An 11,965-nucleotide genomic window follows, 5' to 3' on the forward strand; every position below is an offset into this window, starting at 1 on the left:
GGGACACCAAAACTCCATATTTTGTCAATTAGAGTGGGACGGAGGGAGTATCATTTTTGTTCAAAAAACCTTTGTACTATTTTTTTGTTCTTTAGGTCCCTGTACTTGGCAAAATTCCGATTTTCAGGTCCTTTTGAGGGACTGGAGGAACAAAAAAATTGTAAGTAGAGGGACTGGAGAAAACTAAAAAAGGACATGAAAATCAAAAATTATGTAAGTAGAGGGACCTGAATAACAAAAAAATAGTACATGGGCTTTTTGAACAAAAATGATATAGTACAAGGGTCTCTAGGTGGATTTAGCCTTTATCTGTACTATATATAAAAGCACGGAGGGGGGGGGGGGGACAAGCACTTTTATCTAATAGCCCTTGCTAATTTATTAGTTAATTGGATGTTTTAGTAACTTACTAATTGACTATAATTAAATTAAATATGAAATTAGTATTGGAGTTATAATATAATTAGGATACAAAATAAGGTAAGCTACCGCAAAAGAATACAACAAATTAAGGTAAGTTTTTGTTTCATTGGTCTAATTATCATGCATAAAAAGGAAAATGAAACATAAAATCAAAAAAAAAAAAGAAAAACGAAACATTAAAAATATTCATGCATGAGATTTCTGTTGCCTTATACCATTCACCAGCTAATTTTTATTCATGCATGAGATTTATGTTGCCTTATACCATTCACCAGCTAATTTTTGAACACTGCGGCAAAATTAGAATAATATTATGTTAATGTAATCGTTTACAATACCAATTAAAATAGACCACTTTAAATATTTAGATTATTTTAATTGTTATTTAATAATTTAAAATTCTAATTGAAGTAAACTACTTCTAATAAATTAATATTTTAATTATTTTTAATATTTAATATTGTTATTTTTTATAAATAAGATTAATTATTTTTAATTAATTATTATTTTAATTGTTATTTGATATTTGACGAGTCACATTACGAGCCACGTGTGAAACACGTAAAGCGACACTAGTTAAACTAAAATTAAGAATAAGCCAAAAGATTAATCATGTGGGTAATGAGACAATGAATTTTCTATACAAAGCCAGACTCACCGTCTCACCTCTTTCAAACTAAGTATGTATATAAATTTAATGTAAGGGAAATGCAATTCTAGAAGTGATACATTTTGATTGTATAAGATAATATAAATTTTTTGGCAAAAAAAAAGAAAATATAAATACATCGAAGCTAATTTTTTATGCACGTATATATGCTATAGAAGCTCCAGTATTTTAAAAAATGTTCGTCTGACAAGCACTATATAGTGGAATGATTTCCTATGCTAATCCCATAATTGTAAATTTTGTAATCATAGCTATACATTATATATTATTTAGAAAATTATTATTTTATGAAGCAAAAAGAAATAATAATAATTTCAAGAAAAAGATAAAGCACCGTCAATCAAAAACCCAACCCCATTACTCACTTAGTCACTTACTTTTTCTCCAGTTCTTAATGTTTCATTTGAAAGAGAGAAATTAAGTAAATAATAATAACAATAATAATAAGTGGCATTTATTTAAAAAAATAAATAAAAAATAGTTATAATTAATGGCCCCAAAACGTAAAATTTGATAAATACTGTTAAGATTTCAACAATAAGTTTCTCAAAAAAAAAAAAGATTTCAACAATAAGATGTCTCAAAATTGGATCATGTTTTTGTCTACCAATTTCTATGCAAACTATCCACTTCGATCAATTTAATGTTCTTTTAAAAAAATAAACTTAATGTTATTTTTGCTTTTATTCTGCCAATTTTTTATGCTCAATGTTTCTAAAAGAACAACATTTTAAAATAATATCCCTCTCTAAAACCCATTTTTGTCCCTTCTCTCTTAAAAACCCACATACTAAAACCTTTAATTTGAGGAGGTATTTGGCAGGAAAATCATCTCCTCCGGTTCTATTTTCTTTATTTCTTTATTTATCTATTTTTTTTATTCAATAAGGGCCCCTTTGAAATGAATGAATTCCTTAAAAAAAGTTGGAATTCATTTATAATTCCGATTTTTTTATGTTTGGAATGAATGAATGGACAGACACAATTCTTGGAATTAAAATCAGGGAATTAATGTTAGTTATAATTTGTGGATTTATAAATCCAAGCAAAATAGATAGAATTTATAAATGAACAACACATGACAAAAAGGACAATCCCTTTTTGACAATAATATCCTCAACTTTTTAAAGGTTTTCTCTTTTCTTTTGACATTATTTGCTTTCACTTTCATTTCGATTTTTCTTCTCATTTTATTTCTTTCCATTTTCATTCAATTTTTCTTCTCATTTTAATTCTTTCCATTTTAATTTCAATTTTCCTTCTCATTTTATTATTTTCAATTTTCTCTATTCCATATTACACAACCAATCATTATAATACCTACTACAACAAATTTCAAACCAAAAAGTTTAGTTTTATCAACTTATCTTTATTTTTTTTAATTAACTATTTCAATTAGGTTTTTAATATTTTTTCAGATTTTTATAATTAGTTAAATAAACTAGTGGGTATTTTTTTTTATTTTTTTCTTGTTATATATTATGTATTTGATTTTAATTATATGTGTGTAACTTTTGAATGGTTTGAATTTTTTATATTAGTTGTTATTTTGTTGCTTATGAATATACTCAATAATGTGTATGTTAAATTTGTTGATATAGCATATACTTCTAACAAAGTATATGCTATATTTTTGATTTGTAAAACTTGAAGAACAAGTTATGCATTTTGATCTTTGTTTAAGTTATTAGCTTATGCTTAACTTGGTGATTTATATTGTTATATTTTGAATTTATAAAATTTATAAAAATCGGTGCTTCGAAAAGTTTTTGAAAAAAAAAACAGAAGATCTCTTCAGTTAAAGCGTGCCCACGGTATTTTTCAGAAATACTAATTTTGTGGTTCATGTTGTTATGTTTTAATTTTTTGATATTTAAAAATTAAATTATATAGTTTAATATTTATTTAAGTTAACAATTTATGCTAGTAATTTAGTATTTTATCTTATACTTGTTATTATTAAAAATACATTACTTTATATATATGTTAATTTTTAATATTTTTAATATTATTAATTTTAATTGTTTTTATGTAATATAGTATATACTAAATTTATATTATAGAGCAAATATAGTTAGTTATTTTTAGCATATAATAAATTTTAGTAGTATTTTAGTTAATTTTTAATGTTTAGTAAAATGGTTATAAGGTTAATTTAGGGATAGATTAAAAAGAATTAAATTCTAGAATTCATTCCAAACATAAATATGCAGAATTCATTTTAATTCTATAGTTTACAGTTTTTCATTCCAAACAGCGGAATTCATTTGCAAATGAATTCCTGTGGAATTCATTTATAAATGAATTCAAGTGGAATTCATTTATAAATGAATTCAAGTGAGTAAAAAGAATTGTTCTAAAGGGGGTCTAAACCTCTCCTTTTAGAGTTTCTTATGGTTGAATAATTTTTTTATGTTACATGTCGGATTTTTTGAATTATTTAAAGATCTATGTTGTTTGTTTGAGATTTAAATTCAAATTTATTATTATCTAAGAAATTTTGAGTGTGTTTAAATCTATATTTATTGGATCTATTGAAGGTGTTCGAAATGTTAGGACTCAACTGATCAAGCAGATCGTCAGCAAAATCGGATGGATGGTAAAATTCGAGATCTCGCTCCAACAGAACTTTGTTCATCGTTGTGATAAGTTATGGTGAATTTTACGTCTTAGAGTTATTCTTTTTGATTATTTTTGGCTCGTATTTTTAGTTGTTTCTTAAATTTTTTAGGTTTAGTTTTGAAAAACCATATGATTAATCTTTGTTATATAACTTTCATCATCTTATAACTTTTCCGATATCCATTTAATTTCTATCTTGAAAAAAAAAAGAGGAAATTATATGTAGCACTTATTTTTGAAAAATAATTTGAAAAATACGTGGTCAACAAATTGTTTGCAGTAAAAGTTTTATTTTGTTTTCAACACTTAGTGGGCTTGTTTTTATTTGACTCAACACTTAATACGTTTCATTAGCTTTTGTCTAACACTTCACATTTTCTCTTCCATTTTCTATCACTTGCTTAGTAACAGTTATCCTCTTTTCTTCTATTTGACCTAATTCAATTAAAATTCTATTTTTATTTATTCTCTCTTTTACTATGCTTTTCCGGCAACACAGTGGCATCAATATTGAAGAGGGTTGCTTTGCATTTTAATTTCTCTTTTTAATCTCTAACTGTTTTCTGAAGTTGTCAATTTGTGCCACCGTCGACAACGATTTTCTTCTCTCTAATTACTTGAAGAGTCATGTTTTTTTTCTAAATTGAGGATCAATTAATCTCTTATGGGTTGTATTATTTAATTGGTTTTCTATTCACTGGACAATCCTTGACTTAGACTATCCTTCTTAGTTGCGCTTAGCGATTGAAATCGATGTCTCCTGAAAATCGATCGAAGTCGATTTAAATCGATTTCAGCTAAAAATCGATTTTAATCGATTTCAAATTTAAGAATTGCTTAGTTTTTTATGATGTTACTGTTGTTGTTTTTTCATGTTGCTACTATTGTTGTATTCTGTTTTCTCTTACTATTGCTGCTGTATTCTACAACTACTGCTGTTGTTATTTTTGTAGTATACTTTTTATATACTTTTAGTATATCATTATATAATTTTAGTATGTTACTTCTTTTTATATATTAAAGCTATTGAAATATTAAAATGACAAAGTTTATCCAAATTATTTAATTTTAAACCAAACCATTATAATCAAAAATGAATAATTAGTACATATAACAAGCTGAGAAACATACAAAAAATATTCTAGATATAATATTAAAAACAGATAATTTGGATACACTTTGTCATTTTAACCTTTAAATTCCGTTAATATATAAAAAGGAATAATATATTTAGAATTATATGAGGGTATATATGAGGGTATAGTAAAAATATACACAAAGCATACAAAAAGTATACTAAAAATAATAGTAACAATAGCTGCAGAAAATAGCAACAGCAGTAAAACAAAAACCAACAGCAGCAGCAACATAAATAAAATTAGCAGCAGAAGCAATATGAAAGAAAAATAACAGGAATATCACAATAAAACTAAAAAAATCTTTAAAATTTAAATCAGATGAAATCGATTTCTAGCTGAAATCGGTTGAAATCGATTTCAATCGATGTTAATTGAAATCGTTTTCAATCATTCCTAAAATTTTAGTTAAAAATAGAAAAATTCAATAAATTCTCAAACCCATGAATAATACAAAAGATATAAAGAATTTGCAGAGATCAAGAGAAGAAGAAGATGATGAAATATGATGGGTAGGCTGAGATGAAGGAAAAAAGATGGCGATTAAGCATGAATCGTGATGGGTCTGTTTTTTTTATAGCTTTTGATGAGAGTCTATTTGATAGTCTTTGTGAATTTGTATTTTTGAAAAGCACGTGTTGGTTGAGAAAGTTATGAGAAAATAAGTGCTAACTTTTGTTTAGAAACTTAATTAAGTGTAAACCAAATTAATTACAGACATACATAATTATGGGATTATTTTTCTTTTTTTTAATATTTTTCAATTTTTCCCAAAAAAAAAGTGTTTCTAAACACCTTCGATGATATGGGCTGAGAAATCTATTGATATGGGCTGCGAAGTTCATTGATATGGGATATGGGCTTTGAAGTTCATTGATGTGGGCTGTAAAGTTCATTGATATGAATTGATATTAAATCCAAAACGGAAAGAGAAAATTACACCAAATCACCCAAAAACTCAAAAGTTTGTATAAATCACCTAACTTTTTTTTTTTGCAAAAATTTTTCAATTTTAAAAGATTTTTTTCATCCCTACCTTTTAATAGTTGTGATTACTATTTTATCCCTATGGTGTATTTTACCTATTGTGTTTTCATTACACCTAATAATTTCTCATTTTACATAAACCGGCTAATTCTAACCGAACCACCACCGGTCAGACCATTATTGGCCAGTCAACGGCCGAACCAATGCTGGTGAACGCCGGTCAGACCACCAATGGTTGGTGGTCTGACCATTTTTAATGGTTGGACCAATACTTGTTTAATAATTAAAAATTAAATAAAACATCATATTGAGGTTAAGGGGATTTGAACCCTTGACCTCTTAAAAGAATGACCAAGTGCTTAGCTTATTGCTGTCAACATTTACTCTATAATGGATATATATATATTATATACATCTGATTATAAATTTATTAGAATGAAATTATTTTTATAGTATAAATTAAATATAAACTAAATATCAGTTTAAATTAAAGTTACTATTAAATAAGTCTAATTTAATTTATTTAATAAATATTTACACAGTAAAAATATAAAATATACATATATTTATATTTTACACTCTTTATTAATACATGAGTAAGACTAGTAAGATATTTCACTTGTTAAAATTAAAAAATATAATGGTTTGTTGGTCAAACCCGAGGTGGTCGTGGTCGGATACGTGGTGGTGGGACCCGCCATGGTGGGCAAAAATTCAATATAAACCTAATAACGACTTAATGTCAACTCAATGACAACTTAATGTTAACTTTATTATTTATACTATTAAAAATAATTTATAAAATGACAAATAAAGTAATAGTAATTAAAAAGCAAACTATCTAAGATTTTATTGACATGAGTCGAAAGTAAATTTAAAATAAATGAACTGAATATAAACTTAATATGAACTCAATGTCAACTTAATATAAACTCAAAGTAAACTTAATGTGAACTTAATATAAATTTATGTCAACTTAATGTAAATTTAATGTTCACTAAATATCAACTCAAAGTAAATATTTTGAATAATTATAAATTTTAAATGATTTTTTTTTTATTATAATAGTAAATTTTTTTTTTTTATAATTCATACTTTTAAAAATAAACTAATTGTAGAATGAAAGTATATTATTTAAGATTTTTCGCAATGATATAGATAAATTTTTGAAATTTAGTGCAATACAAATTGAATCTTTCTTTTAAGTAATAGTCTATAAAACCAAAAATCAACCAGATGTGAACCTGATATGAACCTATATCAACTGAATTATCTTAATTCATTTTTTAATAAAATTTATCTTACTGCTTTTTTTAATATTAAATGACTTTATATAGAGAGAGAATGTTGACATTTAATGTAATCACAAATTAAATATCTCTTTTAAGTGAAATATATTTGGCAGTTTATAAAACCAAAAATCAACCTGATATGAACCGGATGTGAACCTCTTTTAACTGAATCACTTTAATCAAAATAATATTGAAACAACAATGTAAATTTAATATCAACTCAATGGAAAATTAATATCAACTCAACGTCGACACAATTTTAATATCAGTTCAATGTAAATTTTAAATGAAATTATTTTTTATTATTGTAATAAAATTATTTTTCTATAATTTATACTTTCAAAAATAAACTAATAGTAGATTGAAAGTAAATTATTTAAGATTTTTGTGTAAATTTAATGTCAACTCAATGTCGATTCAATGTCAACTCAATGACGACCCAATGTCAACTCAATTTAAACCTAAATTCTACTCAATATAAACATAATATAAAGTAAATGTCAATTCAAAGTAAATTTTTTAGTAAATTATTAAAATTTTAAAAATTAGTTTTATATGAACTCAATATAAGTTAATATCAACTCAACATCGACAAAAATTTAATTTGATGACGACTTAATGTCAACTCAATGTGAACCTCATGTCAATTCAATATAAACTTAATGTCAACTCAATGTAAACTTAATGTCAATCCGAGTAATTTTTTAATAAATTAATAAAATTTTGAAATGTTACTTATCAAGTTAACGTAAACTTAATATCAACTCAATGTCGAGCCAATATCAATTTAATATAAACATAATATCAACTTAATGTAAATTTAATGTCAATGCGAACTAATTTTTTGGTAGATTATTTTAATTTTGAAATGTAAATTAATATCGAATCAATGTAGACTTAATGTCAACTCAATGTAAACTTGATGTGAATTACATGTTAATATAAAAAGAATGTAGATTTGAAGTAAACTAATCTAAAATAAATTATATTTGAATTTATTATAAATTTAAATTTATTTAGTCTAATCAAATAATTTATTAAAATTTTATTATAAAAAGTAATTGAAAATAAAATTATTAAATTTTAGATAATAATAAACGTAGACATTATATAAAAATTAATGTGAATTCTTAATAAATTTATTTAAATAAAATAATTCATTTTTTAAAATAAATAATTTAATAAAATGTGTAAGTATTAAAATTAAATAAACCGTCGCCATTTAAATAAAATAAGCTATCATGTAAAATTAATTTATAAAAAAAATTATATTATCAAATGATTTTAGTTTACAAATAAAAAAAATAGGATATTAAGAACATTATAACAATAGTTTTTCAATTTGAAAAAAGAAGAAGATAGACATGCACAATGTGATGGCAGGGAAAAGGCGGGAAAAGAAGCATCTTAGTGCAGCACGTGGGATGGCCTGGACAGGCTGTCTTCCTATACGGTAAAGCTGGAATATTATTTATTTGAGGGTTATAATTGTCCTATTTCATTCTAAAATCAGCTTATTTTGGGGTATGGGGGAATTGTGAAAACTTTTCTACTTTATTGAGAGATTATTGCAAAAATAAAAAGGCTGAGGTAAAAACAATAGATAAGACCACTTTTAGGGGATTTGTGTAAATTACCCAAACGGAAATGCCTTGATCATCTTAAAAATTGGTCTAATATATTTATTAGGAATTCATAAAAAAATCACTTATACCAACTAGCACAAGATGGACGAGCCGAATAGATATCCATACTCATAAACATATCTATCTACCTAGATGTACTATTTGGTACAATTTTAAGCGTAGTTTTAAAAAAAAATTATATCAGAAAGATGGGCACTTGTCAAAAAGATTGAATCTGTCCAATGGTGGAACTAGAACTTTTTCAAAAAGGTGGTTTTTTATTTGGCCGACTGATATATTATTCGGTTATTTTAATTTTTTTAAACCAAATGATTATTTATTTTTAAATATTTCATTTAAATAAATTGTCAGTCTATTTTTTTAAAAAAGGTCATTCGACTTTGTTAAATTTTTAAAAATTAATGATCGAGTTAAGTTTTTAAAAGTCTACGATGGTTGAATGGATGAGAATAAATTAATAGTGATAGTTCTTTTTATTTAAATAGTTGAAATATGAAAATATATTTATTTATTTTAGGATTTAATTTTTAATAAATATTAAAAAAACTAATGTCCACTTTTGTAAAAAAAAAACATTAATTTAGAAAAGTTGAAAATTGATGGCCCGATCTTGTTAATAAGACACAACTTTAGTTATGAGAATTAAAGAGCGAGTTTAAAAAAAATAAGGGGTTATTATTCAATCACTGAGATTATTAGGTTGTTATTTTACCTTTACGTTGTTAGTTGTTGTGACCCGAATTTTATGAGATTTGTGGCTGTTTCTATATGAATAGGGATGATCTAGGATGTATTAATTTCTAACATTGTAATTGGCATGTTGTTGGGTTGAATTTTGATTGTTGTGACTTATGAATCGAAGTATAACTTGTGTTGTATGTATAAACTGTTTTTAAGAAATAGGGCTGCACATAACTTGATTTGCATGTTAATATTAATTTATTATTGTTATTGATGATTCGTAGAAAGAGGAATATATGTTGTGTTAAATTGGTTGTTAAATTTTCATAACTTATTTTGATCAATAAGTATAATTTTTGGCTAATTGTTTGAATCTGAAAATGTAATTGGTTTACACTTTTTGATATGAACTGGATTCATTATAAGGTTATAGCATTCTTGTATTGATGTTGGCTTGTGTTGCCGATTTTGGCTAAGTATTGAACTCGTTGCCATATTATATCTTTGTTGTTTAAGTATGTTGTATGAGTTGTTTAGTATTGCTGATTATGTTAAAAGGATTGTTAGCATGCTAGTTTGTTGTGAGGCTTATGTTAGCGTTTAAGCATGTTTGTCCATTGAGGACTTTTGTCGAGAACCTTGTGAGCATTATGATATTTTGGCTAATAATCACCCACGGACCCTGACTTTAGGGGTACCTTACGCTAAACCCCCTGATAAAAAAAAAACTGCCGTAAACCCCCTAAACTTTACCCAATAATTAGCTAAACCCCTTTTCGCATAAATTGACCAAAATACCCTTCAAATCTGTAAATAAATACAAACAAACCAGACAGCTTCAATCTAACCACACTTAAAACCGATCCAATCAAATCAAACCAAACAATCTAATCAAACCTAAATTTATTTAAAAATTAAATAAATAATTATTTTTAATTTAAATAAAAAATAATAAAAATTTTATTTTTCAATCCGGTGAGCAGACCCACCGCGGTGGGTCTGCTATCTGCAGCAGACCCACCGGCCGGTGGGTCTGCCGGTGGGTCTGCTATCTGCAGCAGACCCACCGACTAACACCACCTGAATGGCTCTTCCCCTCTCCTCCAGAACCTACCTCCTCCTCCTTCGATCAACGTCCACCGCTCCGTCGTCTCGGCTATTCTACGCCCGCCCTCAGTCCACTCTGCCATCGCCGCCTAATCACGCCGACCTTGCCGACGATCATTCCACCGACCCTTTGCTCCGTAAGCTCGAGGATGCGATTCACAGGATCATCGTCCGCCGCGCCGCACCCGATTGGCTCCCGTTCATTCCAGGTTCTTCCTACTGGGTCCCGCCTCATAGATCTACCGCCGGTATTGCTTCCTTGGTTGAGAAACTGGCTAGTCCCTTGACCGACGAGCAGTCCCTCTCCACCACCACCATCCACAGCTGGCCCTCCTCTGACCCTTTGTTTTGCTGTAACATTATTATTATTCCTTTAAATGTAACAATTTTTATCCATTGTATTGTAGGTGCACACACGATTGAGGTGATTACGCCGGTGGGTCTGCTTCACAGAGCAGACCCACCGGCCGGTGGGTCTGCTCTCCGGTGAGCAGACCCACCACGGTGGATTTAAAATTAATTTAAAAAAAAAATTATTTTTTTTATTTAAATTAAAAATAATTATTTATTTATTTTTTAAAATTAAATGAGTTTTTATTTGAATAATTTTTTTTTGCGGCAATGGACGGTGGTGGCCGGAAAAAACCGGCGGCGGCGGGTGGAAATTTTCGGTTGGATGGTTTGATTTAGTTGAGTTGATTGGTGGTTTAAGTATGATTTGGATGGTTTATGTCTGATTTGATTAGATAATGACTTTAGATTTGGTTAGATTAGGTTGGTTTGGTTTTTGTTATTGACCTTAGGGGTATTTTAGGTATTTTTGAGAAAATAAAGGGCTTGGGGCGGTTTTTTGGGGCGGTTTTAGGGTAAAAGGGGTTTAGCTAATCATTAGGTAAAGTTTAGGGGGTTTACGGCAATTTTTTTTTTATCAGGGGGTTTAGCGTAAGGTACCCCTAAAGTCAGGGTCCGTGGGTGATTATTAGCCTGATATTTTGGTTATTGAGTTCCTTGTTTTCAAAATGGATTTCATGGTTTATCAAAAAATGTTCCAAATATTAAACTCTGATTTTATTCAGGTTGGACTTTGAATCGGGTTAGACTTGAGTCGCCTGATTTGTGAGAAGATATCTTGTAATTGTGGAAACTTGACTAACCCATCTTGTTGGTTTTAAACTTGGTTTTATGGATTTAACTAAGTTATCTGAAATGAATTTCCGGATTATGTTTTTAAAGTGGGAACTCAATTTGACTTAATTGGTCATATGACTTTGGCGACAGTCCGAGTAAGTATGATTATTCCACGTTGGTTTATGCTTTGGCATTTTTGGCTATATATGTGTAATGTCATTATGATGGTTTGTACTTAAACTTGATTAATAGAAAAAAAAACAAGTATGATAT

General features: G+C 27.5%; 1 protein-coding gene across 1 annotated transcript; it reads left to right on the top strand.

The window, feature by feature from the left end:
* The first annotated feature begins 10,524 nt into the window (after window positions 1-10,524).
* LOC126682015 (uncharacterized) lies at window positions 10,525-10,987 on the top strand. The gene is made up of 2 exons (XM_050377571.1): window positions 10,525-10,909; window positions 10,972-10,987. The coding sequence occupies exons 1-2, from the start codon at window positions 10,542-10,544 to the stop codon at window positions 10,985-10,987; spliced, it is 384 nt and encodes a 127-aa protein (XP_050233528.1). The 5' UTR covers window positions 10,525-10,541.
* Window positions 10,988-11,965: the final 978 nt, after the last annotated feature.

The sequence above is a fragment of the Mercurialis annua genome, linkage group LG5 (genome assembly GCF_937616625.2).
Source record: "Mercurialis annua linkage group LG5, ddMerAnnu1.2, whole genome shotgun sequence".
Classification (NCBI taxonomy): domain Eukaryota; kingdom Viridiplantae; phylum Streptophyta; class Magnoliopsida; order Malpighiales; family Euphorbiaceae; genus Mercurialis; species Mercurialis annua.

What these genes read in the sequence shown, in the direction of transcription:
- LOC126682015 (XM_050377571.1), top strand. Translation starts at nt 10,542, where the DNA reads ATGGCTCTTCCCCTCTCCTCCAGAACCTACCTCCTCCTCCTTCGATCA.